At 38.2% G+C, this 13530-nt stretch overlaps 1 protein-coding gene across 1 annotated transcript in view; it reads left to right on the top strand.

Annotated features, from left to right (window-relative positions):
* The window catches only part of LOC140754804 (hexokinase type 2), a 40525-nt gene that overhangs the window by 26352 nt on the left and 643 nt on the right, over positions 1–13530 (top strand). The window contains exons 3-10 of the mRNA XM_073089914.1: positions 4654–4807; positions 5849–5960; positions 9636–9742; positions 10618–10838; positions 11223–11431; positions 11758–11889; positions 12472–12614; positions 13072–13205. Of these exons, the coding sequence (XP_072946015.1) occupies positions 4654–4807; positions 5849–5960; positions 9636–9742; positions 10618–10838; positions 11223–11431; positions 11758–11889; positions 12472–12614; positions 13072–13205 (1212 nt within the window). The remainder of the gene's footprint in view (positions 1–4653; positions 4808–5848; positions 5961–9635; positions 9743–10617; positions 10839–11222; positions 11432–11757; positions 11890–12471; positions 12615–13071; positions 13206–13530) is intronic.

Raw genomic sequence — 13530 nt, 5'->3', positions numbered from 1 at the left:
GTGAATTTATTTATTTATTTATTCGGGACTACCAATTTACCTATAGAAAGATGTGTCTTTCTCTTCGATGTGAGATTCGTTCGTCAATCGGGATTTAATAATCGTTTGTGACATTTTCTGGAAGAAAAGATGTGGTACTACCTAAACTTCCAAACGGTTATTCATAAACCGTAGGTAGTTTTTTTAATAAGATTGGAGTAGCTTGCTACCCACTTGATGGTCATTGCCACCATATGTGTGATTGACTCTACATTAAATAGGTTCTACCAGAACCTGATTCCTCTAGGTACTATCTTGCAAAACAGTGAACTCATCTATGATATTACCAAAAGTTCTCTTGTGTACGTAAGATTAACGTATTTTTATGTGGTTATGTATATCTAGTGACAACGTTTTTGCAGTCTTTTATAAATTGAGATACCTATATATAATTGAGAATTTGTCTTATAATCAACCCTTGATATTTTGGTATCGTATACATCAAGTACATTTAGAGATAGAGGTACAATGATTTAGGTATTTGTTTAGATAGTGTAACCTCCACAAGGTCGCCCGCCTCATTACGAAGACGCAGCATCGTATCTCGCTCCGGTTACTGTAAATTAAGTGTGTAGACATTTGAGATAAACTCACTTTACAATCTATATATATAAAAGCGAAAAGATACTCACGTTCAAAACGTATTAATCAAGGTTTTGACTAAACTGCTGAACCTACAATCACGAAATCTGAAATATAGCTTCATTTTATAATGTAGATGCGCACTAAGAACGGATTTTTTAATATTCCACCGTTAAGGGGGTTAAATGGGGGTTGAAAGTTAGTATGAAAGTCCGTCAGTTTTAAAGCAAACTGGATGAAAATTGGTATTTAGCTTTCTGATTTAAAGTAATAAAAATCTAATCTAAGGGTTTTTCCAAAATCAACCCTAAAGGTGGTTAAATAGGGGTTGATAGCTTTTTTTTTAATTTTTCCATTTTGGAAGCCAGCACTATGAAAGTTTGCCATTGCTTTACTGGTTAGATATAATAGAACTTTAGTTCTACGGTTTTTGGAAAATCAACCCCTATGTAGGTAAAATAAGGGTTGTAAGTTTGTATGGAATTCCCCCAGTTTTGATGTTAACTCAATGAAAATCTGTATTTGGGTTTTCGATAGAAAATAATTAAACACCTATTTCATTGTTTTTGGAAAATCAACCCTTAAGTTGGTAAAATAGGGTTGACAGCTTATTTTAAATTTGCCAATTTGAAAGCCAGCACTACGAAAGTTAGTCATTGCTTTACTGATTAGATATAGTGGAACTTTGATTCTACCATTTTTGGAAAATCAACCCTTATATGGGTTCAATAAGGGTTGTAAGTTTGTATGAAAGTCCCCCAGTTTTGATGTAAACTGTATGAAAATCGGTATTTGGGTTTTCGATATACAATAATTAAACACCTATTTCATCATTTTTGTAAAATCAACCCTTAAGTTGGTAAAATAAGGGTTGACAGCTTATTTTAAAATTTGCCAATTTGAAAGCCAGCACTATGAAAGTTAGTCATTGCCTTACTGGTTAGATATAGTGGAACTTTAATTCTACCGTCTTTGGAAAATCAACCCTAATGTGGGTTAAATAGGGGTTGAAGTTTGTTGGGAAGTCCGCAGATTTTGAAACAAAGTCTATGAAAATTGGTATTCAGCTTTCTGATTAAAAACAATAGAATACCTATTTTACCGTTTTTGGAAAATCAACCCTTAAGTTCGATTAATAGGGAATATAAATTTATTTAAAAAAATTGGAAACAAGGATTGTAAAAATAGCATTTAGCTTTCTGGTTCAAAATGATAGAACTTTTTTAACACCATTTATGGAAAATCTACCTATTCGATATAACTGCCATTCGATATTTTTCCAACTACCTTTTGAACCGTTAAAGGTAGACAGTTCAAATTTTCACAATGTGTGTTCTTTAATAGCTGCTGCAATATTAAATACTAGAAATTAAAAAAAAATGAAAATTTTGAATGTACGAGACCCTCCAGGTTTTTTTTTTAATATAGGAGTAGCAGACGAGCTTGCAGTCCACCTGATGGTAAGTGGCTACTGCCGCCCATGGACATCCGTAATCAACCCCAGATAGGATTAGATATTCCTACCTGAGGTCGGCCATAGATGCGTCGCTATCCTTGAGGACTAAGCTGGACGCCTAACGCCTCGGAAAAGTTAGTCTCCCTTACCACACCCTTCAAACCGGAACACAGCAGCACTTAACACTGCTGTTATTAGGTAGAAATGGGTGTGGCGGTGGTGCCGCCGGAGTCGAACCACAAAGGGTTCTACCACCTTCTGGTAAAGGTCTGGTTCAAGGTGCGGGTTTGACTTGCACTTGGCCAATTATTAGTAACGCGCAGACCCGTGGGCCACAAGGGAAAGTCCCGGGCCACAAACCACCCGTGGGTGTCGGGTTGCCGATCGTTGGTGTTGAATATTATCTTTCAGAAATTTGCTGATAAAGTATCTATTGATGCATATGTACATAGGAATGTTTTTGAAATTCTACTAAGGAGGTAAAAGAAGTGTTATATGTATGTATGTATACGAGAATCTTTTAGGTTCGAAGAAACGTGAAATTTCAAATAACGTCTATTCAGACACAAACGTCAACGTTGAAGGGGTGCAAATTTCATATATGATAATGCGTAAGTTTATTCAATTTACCCTACATTTTGGTATACTGATTAGGTACATCGCATCTACTTTGGACACACTGCGTGCCAACATTTTGTCCTGCCGTGGGGTATGGTTGTGGTGGGTATGTGTGGATTAGTGATGGTGATATGGTAGATACATAGACCTTGGATTAAAATTTTGGGCTAGAACAGGGCTACAGTATCCCCTGCCTGTCGTACGAGACTAAAAGGGGACTTCTGGAGTTGCGGGCGGCAAGAATGGGAGCTCTAACCGCCCAGCCAGAGACCCTGGAAAGAACCGCTGTATGTAAGGCCCCATATAACATGGATGGTTCCTATGGAATAGTGTAAATAATAATTATTGTATCCTACATGAAACTTATATTTTAAAGAAAGTTTCATTACAGTCCACTAATTAGAGTTTTTGTGTATGTTTCTGAAGAAAGCTTGACCAATTTAGGTACACAGTGACGAAAAAAGCTTTTATTAATTAAATATTAATGCTACTTTATCGTTAAAATTGTTAGGTACAACTTTACGATTACAGTTATTTGTATGTCATATTATACATTAATATTGTTTTACGCGGGCGAAGCCGCGGGTTCTGCTAGTTAATATATAAAATTAATGCATACTACGGGCGTGTTTGTTATTTGCGTCTGCAAGGTATTGCATAATCTTTGTATTGTTGTTTTGTATTGATTGACGTGAAGCTCTTATAAAGCAATCATGTTTCTGAAGATAAATAGAGTTTACGTGAACTCTATGACAGTTATGTTCTTACCCAACCCTATCGCCATGATATGTGATGTACAAATTCCGGTTATATTAAACTAAATCAATAATATTATGTAGAACGCGCGTAAGTATGCGGCTCTACCCGCATGTGATTCCGCGTGGTATGAGTTCACTATGCAAGTGTTAAAATGTATAGACTTAAAGTTATGTTTAACCCTATTAAATTTGCGGAAATTCCGGGTTTCAATTCCAAAATTAACCTGCACAGAGACGAGTAGTTTAGTAGTAGACTTTTAGAAAAATTGGGTGGGAAAAGGAAGCCACCTGCCAGGCACGCTTGGAGTGTGACCGTGATAGTCTCAGTTCATAGTTATTAGTTAGTATATACAAACTCTGAATTAAATGTTAATAAAGCTTCGAAAGCCTGATTCAGCACTCCTGTGGTAGCAGCATAACTCAATGATGTACTTTTTAAATATCATTACATACACCACCATTTCTTGACGAGTTTCAAGAAGTAACTAGTTATGTCGAAATGCCACACGCGCGGGACGATTCAATTTAATTAATTTAATAGATGAGCTGTCAATAACACCACACAAGTTTGATTATGAGAAACGTTCGCTTCACATGCTCTCGAGTTGATGGAGTCGAGAGCTCTCGATTTCGAGGAAGCTCCGAGATGAGAAACTTTCCGATTGATTGATCGCTTTCCGCGCCCGCATCCATCTTGTCAGCGTGAGGCGAGTTGCTTAGTTTAGATTAAATTATAAGCTCTCTATATTAAGTAGTAAGTAGATAACAAAATTGTTAATCTAATCCTCAACTTAAAGGGAATAAATTGCAATGAATAATGAATGTTTTTATTTTTATTTTAAAATGTTTAAAAATAAGTGGATCATTCGCGCTAACTTGCTGATCTATTCAATTGATACTTACCTTCAATACCTTCCTTCAGTTTTTGCCTAGAAAATATGGAATATTGACGATTCCTACAGAATATGATTTTTTTTCCTATCTTTGGTTGGCTAAACATTTGATAAATTTATTAATGAATATTCATTTTTGAGGAAAATTTTTCGTGCATGTCAAATGTCATGACACTTTTTTTGTGTCTAGTGAATATTCTCTCTTACCGTGTTAATTTAGTGATATAGGACCTGTGACTACAATACATTCTATGAGCAATATATTCGTAAAAGCTGATTTGAAAAGTTCCTACTTGTTTGGTCTTAGGTGGAGTCTCGTCTCTCCGGGCTGGTGGTGTGCGGCGCGACGTTGCGGCGCGTGGGCGAGGTGTTCGCACGCGAGCTGGACCGCGGCCTGCGCGAGCTGCCCTCCAGCCTGCAGATGGAGAACACATACGTACCTGAGCTCCCCGATGGCACTGGTATGCCACTAACTCTTCACATACATAAGTAGCCGCTTTGAATTCTTGCTTTATAAATACATGGTACCACCGAATATACATCTGTGTCTGGCCTGAAGTAGTTCTTATGTTTTGGTGAAAGACTGAGGATACCTGCTGACCTGCTACCCGCACCTTAGTCCTCATGAGTTCCATCGCTTCTGTGATCGGTTTCAGCTAGAAATAATTCCATTTTAACCAAGTCCTATATGAACTTAGTTAAAAATGTCCATATGCGACAGTGACCATTTGCCATGTTGTCATTTGCCAGGAGAGTTTGTATTTTGTACCTTTTACTTCCTTGTACTTCCATTTTGTGCAGAATACGGATCTATTTTGCATAACTTTAAGGTAACTTACTTAGTTGTTGGGCTGTGGCTGCGTTACGAGTATATTTCTAAGCTTTAAGATATTGTACTTTGAACAGTGCCCATAAATAAAAAGCTTATTACCAGAAAGATTTGCTGATCGGCATTTTCATATATTGATACAGTGAAAATTTAGAAAATGCCAGTAATTTTAAAAGCACTGGTAATTCATCCAAATACTGACTAAATCCCCTGTCACAGAATAATTCTCCTCACTTTTAATTGTGCGTGAGAGGCGCCGACGGTCGGGTGGACACGTAGCCCTATATTTATGCTGATTTCTTGGTCTCTGTCCATTAGACAAGATTATCGTATTATGTTCAATCTTTGTTAAATGCTAGGGATAGCGACTGGCGCCATGTGCAGGTAATTGATGTAGGTATATCATATGGAAGGTTCTTAAATACACAGATTAATGTAGAATGGATGGATGAAATGGAAAACAACTTAAACGGAAAATATGATTGATTCTTCACATATATCCTTTTTATATTCTGAAGGGTATAGCAACCAACAAAGATTTAATTTTGCAAGTTCTTAAGGTGCTTCTTGCGGGTTCTTCCTGCGGTTAGCAAATTATCGGAATAAATGATGATTAACATCTTCTTGTCTTGCTTAATATTTCCGAGTTTTCAGTTGATCTGATGTATTGCAGAGGAGGGAGTGTTTCTGGCGCTGGACCTGGGCGGCACCAACTTCCGAGTTCTTCTGCTGGAACTTAAACGCGGGCAGCTGATTCGAGAAGAAGTGAAGCAGTATCACATCAGGTAAAGAGTTTTGTTTTTAAGCAATTCACTGACTCCACTAGGATTCCTATTGTTTTGATTGGCAGGAAAAATACAAACTTTAGTACTTACACAAAAAATAACTTGAATACAAGTTAAATGAGTTTTAATACTTAGGCATTGTTATTTGCATTCAAAGTAGCGGCTTGATTTTGGTATTAAATTATACATATATTTATCGATGTTTGTATTATTTATATTAGGCACCAATTAGAAAGTAAATTGAGGAAAAGATTAAAGTGTCAATCGATTTGTTTTATGGCCTTGATAAAGGAAAGTGATAGCTGCTTCAAAGAATACAACTGTTATGTACGTCATAAGAATTACAATAAAATACTAAGCTCCCTAATCTTCAGTGTGATAAAATGGATTAACATTATGGATCCTTCTGTGATTAACGATTTTGTTATAATGCACTCTTTGTTTATTGTGCTATCTACAATGATCTTTGCGGGGTGGAAAATATGCGTTTCCTCATAAGTCCTTCATATTAGCGTTACAGTAGGTAATGGCGAAATTGTTCATCCGTTTACAACACACACCTGCTTAGATTGAAGTTTGTGGTTCGACTCCGGCGGCACCACCGCCACACCTATTTCTACCTAATAACTGCAGTGTTAGACGCTGCTGTGTTCCGGTTTGAAGGGTGCGGTAAGGGAGAAAGACTTTTCCGAGGCATTCCAGCTTAGTCCTCAGGGGTAGCGGCGCATCTGTGGCCGACCTCAGGTAGGAATATGTAATCCTATCTGGGGTTTATTACAGATGTCCATGGGCGGCAGTAACCACTTACCATCAGGTGGACTGCATGCTCGTCTGCTACTCTTATATTATAAAAAAAAAGAAAGATAAAGGCAACAATGTTAGAGCACTTGTATATTTCGTTGTCGTGCAAATATGCGGATGTTAGTATTAAAAATTACACTTATCACGACCAATCATCAACTTAAATAGATAAGTTATTTAAGTACTCGTATCTAGTTGCTTAGTGCCTCTTTCCTTCCTAATCCATAACTGTGTGTTTCCCTTCATTTGATATTCTCATGCATTTCTCTATGCCCAGTGGTATGCTCTCGCCTACATTCCGAGCCATTGCAAGCTGCACAAACCAGTTATGTAGTACGATCGTTGCCTTCTATTGGTTTGTGTATTCTATCCGTATTTTGCGATATAGTTAATATTTTTTTTTTTAACTCAAGAGTGACGGAGCACTTTTCTGTTATAGCATGAGCAATAAATACTTTACTCAGCCTCTTACATTCGATGTTTAGATTACTATTTCAAGTCTTTGATATTGTTTTTATGACCTGCGCTCCGCGGGTCATCATACCGGTCTGACGCGCAAAGCGCTTCAGGTTCGATCCCTGGCCAGACAGATATTTGATGAAGTTAGATATCTGTTCTGGGTCTGGGTGTTTGTGTATTCGTCTTTGTGTGTGCCCATGGCGCCCACGATACAGGGAATCCTAGTGCGGGGCTGTGCGTGTAGAAAGCGTTTATTTATTTATTTTATTATTTTTTGACTTTTTATCAAAAAATAAAATGAAATTCATCGTGTTGGGTTATTCCTGCGATAAACACGGATTAAATGATATCTACTGAGTGAACACAAATGACGATGACTCGTGTTTTCAGAAGCTGTTAGCACTAATAGACTTGTATTTACTGCAGTCGCTGCTGGAATAATGGCCACTATAATTATTTCAACTACACAATTGCACTACGTGGTAACATACAATGATTTGTTACTTTTTGCTCCAGTGTACTGCAAACGTTATTTGAGGCAGTTACTTACTTTTTGTTGTATATTTTTTGTTTTTGTACGTTTTAAGGAATTTTAAGACACATAAGATTAAGAAGAAGAAGGCAAACTACCTCATATTGTTCCATACCACATGTATGAACGGTATTGCATCTTTTCACATTTTGGGAATTTATATCTTCGTAAAGCAACCGCGTAGGTACCAGCCGTGCCTGTTACCGATTTAGTCTGACACGACACGTTGAATGTCTGTACTGTAGATAAAAAATAGAGCCTAAAACTTCCATTAAGGTATTGATTAACTTTATCTGTGAAAAAAATCTGTAGAAGAATTCCAATTATGGCCATTTTAATTGATGTTAAGAAAATAATTCCGAGTGTACTTAAATCTTTTATTTCTACTTTAATTGTAGACAATACAACAATACACATATGTGATCCGTTAACGGAGATTTCTATCCTCTTTATCTTACTTAGAACGTACTTACGTATACTTAGAAGACGGTTTACTTAGGAAAGAAGAAAGAAAAATAATCTATTCAGCGCAATATACAATAAAACACAATAGCATAAAAACAAAATTAAAAATACAATAACAAAAATATTATATTATAACATTTTTAATAAAAAAGGTCTCCACTCAGCTTTAATATATCAAGTAATCGTAGTCACTTGCAAGGCTGGTATTATGTGGAGCATATAAACCAAGCTTTATCATCATCAACCCATTATTGTCCCACTGTTAGGCAGGGGTCTCCTCTCAGAATAAGAAGGATTAGGCCATAGTCTACCGCGCTGGCGTATTGGTAGACTGCACTTTTTTAACACGCTTTTATTAGCTTCAGACGTATGTATGTTGGTATGTTGGTATGTTAGTATGTAATGGAATCTTTGAACATGATTTTAACCCCCTTCAAAACGTCGGATTAACTCGAAATTCGGCATACTTATTAAGGACCGATGACAATTCAATATTTTAAACATTAATAGTTTTGTACCATTGTCCTTATCAACATCCTCTGGATTAACGATTTTCGAGGCGAGATTTTTCAAACACCTTCAGCAAAGTTCATCGCAACTTTAGATTGCAAATAATAATTATTGCTATTTAGTTTCAATAGGCGTAACTTTTATATCGTGATTTTTAGTTTAGAAAATAATAATGTTATTTCCCTATAACTCAAATGTTCTGAAACATATCTATAATACGCTCTTTTAGAATTATTTTTAGGATTCCGTACTCAAAGGTTAAAACGAAACCCTTTGCGGTCTGTTCGTCGGTCGTTGGGCTTTATCTCTTAAATCGTAATAGATAGACACTTGATTTTTTTTTTTACAAACGATGAATAATGGTGGTCGCTATAACGAGAAATACTAAAAATTAATAAATAATTATAGTTCAAAAAACTAAAAAACACGCTTTTATGATAAAATCAACTAAAAAGTAGAAAATAATTTTCAATCTAAGAATCAATTAAGGAACAGTAAATAGTATAATTGTGGAAAAAGTGTGGGGTGCTCCATTTATCAGGTTCGAAAAGCACCCCACACTTTTTCCACAATTATACTATTTACTGTTCCTTAATTGATTCTTAGATTGAAAATTATTTTCTACTTTTTAGTTGATTTTATCATAAAAGCGTGTTTTTTAGTTTTTTGAACTATAATTATTATATAAATCTCTCAGGTATACAGGTTTCCTCACGATGTTTTCCTTCACGATTCAAGCGATAATTATTTTCTAATGTATGTATATGTATATAAAGGTATGTGCACCTTTGAAAAATCAGAGGTGCGTAGGATTTGAACCTTAGACCTCTCGTTCGAGAAGCCGAGTTTCTAAACTATTAGGCTATCACTGCATAAACCAAGCTTGATCCCATATATTATGTTTGCAGTGACGAGCTGCGGCTGGGCCCCGGCGAGGAGCTGTTCGAGTTCCTGGCGGACTGCGTGCAGGACTTCCTGCGCGCGGAGGGCCTGGAGCACGAGGACCTGTCGCTCGGTAACTACGTTATTACACCATATCAAGCAAAAAGTACTTTGTAGCCTCCTAACGGGGATTATGCAATCATAAAGGTGATCATATTTTGAAGGTGGTAGAACCCTCTGAGGTTCGACTCAGGCGGCACCACCGCCACACATATTTCTGCCTCATAACATCAGTATAAAACGATGGTGTGTTCTGGTTACAAGGTAAGGGAGACATACTTTTCCGAGGCATTCCTGCTTAGGCCTCAGGGGTAGCGGTGCGTTATTGACCGGCCTCAGGTAGGAATATCTGAACCTATCTGTGGTTGATTACAGATGTCCACAGGCGGCAGTAGCCACTTACCATCAGACAGACCGCATGCTTGTCTGATACTCCTATATTATAAAAAAAGACATTACGAAACCGGACCAGAACTTAAAGTGAGAATAAAGTAGGTAGAGCCATATTGAGATTTATTTATATAATCTTTTTGCATCACAATATGGATACTGGTTATCATGAATATTGGCGAATAAAATATTATAACAAAATTGAAGAATGAATTAATTACACACTAGTGCTGCAACGGATATCCTGCAACTATCCGGTATCAGGCCTATCTGGCGACCTAAACACTATCCGGCCGGATAACGTATGGTAGCACCTATTTGGCCGGGTACCTGATAGTGGCACCTATTCCTCACCATGAAATCGAACGAGTTTATTCGGCGGCCGGAAATCCGGCTACCTGGCCATAAGTTTGGACGGATATCCGGTATCCGGCCAAACTGCTATCCGTTACCACACTATTACACATATTAATATCTAATAGTCGTACTTGAATATAGTATTATAAATATATGCAGAGTCGCTAACATGCATTTAATAACATTATTTATATATTCCAGGATTCACGTTCTCGTTTCCCATGAAGCAACACTCGATCTCGTCGGGCGAGCTGATCACGTGGACGAAGAGCTTCAACTGCGACGGCATGGCGGGCGTGGACGTGGCCGCGTTGCTGCAGCGCTGCCTGCACCGCCGCCGCCTGCGGGTCACCGTGCAAGTGCTGCTCAACGACACCACTGGGACACTCGTCGCTGGGGCACAGATAGATCCTGATGTTGCTGTGAGTTGCAATTTTCTATGTTGCCTTGCTCGTTCAAAACGTCATGATTTCTGATTTAATCGAATCCTTATAGAAGATAATATGAAGAGCAGATGATTGCAAATAATTGAATGTCTTTAAGTGTCCTTTGTGTTTGATGTTTTGAGTTTTTAAATGTAAATGTCGAAACGTACTCGACCTTTAAATACTTTCCTTATGTCCGAAAAAAACATAAAAGAAAGCCATCACTTGCAGCTAGCTTTCTGTCATTTGCATACATAGGTAAATGACGTTAAACTTTTATGACTTTGCCTATTAGGCAGCTTAGCAACTTCAACTCGCTGATACCTCATCTATCATACAATACATACAACAAATAAATTCCTCTGATTTTAATGTTTCCAGATCGGTGTGATAATGGGTACGGGGTCCAACGGGTGCTACATGGAGCGTGCGGACCGCGTGATACACTGGGAAGCAGCACATGAGCGTGTGCGTGATGTGTGTGTGGATGTGGAGTGGGGTGCCTTCGGGGACAACGGCTGTTTGGACTTCCTCAAGACAGAGTTTGATCGGGAGGTGGATGATAACTCGCTGCTCTCTGCATCTTTCACGTTAGTGTTACCCAGAAAATGTTACAATCAGATTTTCAGATTTTATATCTACGGCTTACCTTTGAAGCCTATAACAATATCCAAACAAGATTTGAAGTGGGTGACTTGTGTTGCAATCGATGAGTAAGGTGTAATGCCCCGCATGCACGCACAACAATTGACCAAATTTTGAACTATCTTATAATCAGATTACAAAATTATTGATATTTTCGTTACCAAAAAACACAAATTTATTTTGGAAAACATTAAAGAAATTTTTAAGAACAAAATTCGTCTGTAATTTTATCCCCTAGTAATAGTAACTTATAAAGTGTTTTAAACTCCAGTTTCGAGAAGTACATCGGCGGCAAGTATCTGGGCGATCTGCTGCGCTTTGTGCTGGCCGGATTGGCGCGTGATCGACTGTTCCCCGCGCCGCCTGAAGAGCTGCTCTCGGCGCACCTCAGCGAGTTTGAGGAGTGAGTGCTCGTTTGAATAAACTACTTCTCGTAAAGAGGAAGTTCTCAGTTCGACATTTGATATAGGAATATCTCCCGCCGGGCTTGGTGATCATTCCCGCCCCCCAGACTATCGCAATAGTCTCTGTTCGGAGTTTGTATACATGAGAGTTGTTGAGAAAACTTCGATAGTTTGATTCAGAATACTCGTGGTGCCATCTCTTGACGAGTAGCGGGAAGTTGCCATAGATGAATTCCTTCGCTTCGAAAAATAAAGATTTTAAGTACTTAATCCGAAAAATGCTGGTTTAAGTTCGATTTTCGAAAATCTAAATTTCATCAGATTCGAGATTTTGGAATCCAAAGAAAGCTATTACAGTAAGCTGTACCTATACAGTTAGAAAACGCAGGATCATGGGTTTTGTTGTGTGCTTGAGTTTTTTTGTATGTATTAATATTTTGTCGTGTCCAAATTTTTGAAGAGCATAGAGAATTTCAAAGATTTACAACGATTTTAAAAATAAAATCTTTTTATTGTACCTGACAATTTGTCAGTACCTCCGCAGGCGTAAACAACATAAAATATATTATTTAATTATCCAGGGAGAATTGCAACGGCGAGTGGGAGCGCACGGCGGCGGCTCTGCGCGCGGCGTGCGGCGCGGGCGTATCGCGCGACGACGCGCTCGTGGCGCAACACGTCGCGAGGCTCATCTCCAACCGCGCTGCGCAACTCGTCTCTGTTTGTCAGTATCTTTGATATTTGCTATATACTCGTACACTGTTATTATCTGATAGAAACGTCGGTAAAGCCATTACTATAACATGAGAGGACAACGACATGTGACCCATCGAGATATTTGCAGGCGTGACCTTTAAAAAGTGTATTTCTTTCTTTTTCTTTCTGAGAGATGGTAGAGCCAGTATAGTTGCACTAGGACAATACCACCGCCACACCTACTTGTAGCGTCATGAGCGAACCTACATTTTGATGGGAGGATTATACCGACTAATATATACCTACATGGCTCGAGAATCTTTGTATTTAGTAGTGGCAACGTAGAACGTTCCTCCTTCTGTTCTAAATGGAATTGATCACAGATGTCCATAGTCCGTAGTGACCACTCACTGCAAGGTGGACTGCAATCTACTTTGCTAAATCTGAAAACCTTTATGTATGTAATATGTGTTGTGTTGCGTCAGGTATCGCGACGTTGCTCCGGCGCATGGACCGCGCGCACGCGGCGGTGGCGGTGGACGGCTCCGTGTTCAAGCGCCACCCGCGCATCCGCTCGCTCATGGAGAAGTACATCGCGCTCCTCGCGCCCAACCACAAGGTACATTGCCACTCGCGCCACACCGTATACTGTACTCCTACGTCATTATTCATCTACATACAGGTTGTCTTTTGGTGTTTATCGCGTTAAAAAAGTATGTTTCAAAGTATGCCTTGAAAATAAAAATAAACACAAATATTATTTAGAAAAATTATAGCAAAAATATTCCTTGAAAACCTCTCTATCAAAATGCGCTAATGTTATTTTTCTGTAAAATTACTAGAAAAAAGTTGAGACTCAAATTGTTCTTACAAATTTTCTGTACAACGAATAAGTACTTTGTCTGATTGATCTGAAAACGATTTGCACCCCTTGCTCAAGATAG

This window comes from Epargyreus clarus, unplaced genomic scaffold (assembly GCF_041222505.1).
Source record: "Epargyreus clarus isolate Ecla_fem2 unplaced genomic scaffold, WU_Ecla_fem_2.2 ptg000031l, whole genome shotgun sequence".
Classification (NCBI taxonomy): Eukaryota; Metazoa; Arthropoda; class Insecta; order Lepidoptera; family Hesperiidae; genus Epargyreus; species Epargyreus clarus.
Note: the sequence above shows the minus strand (reverse complement) of the source record. Positions and strands in the feature narration are given on the sequence as shown.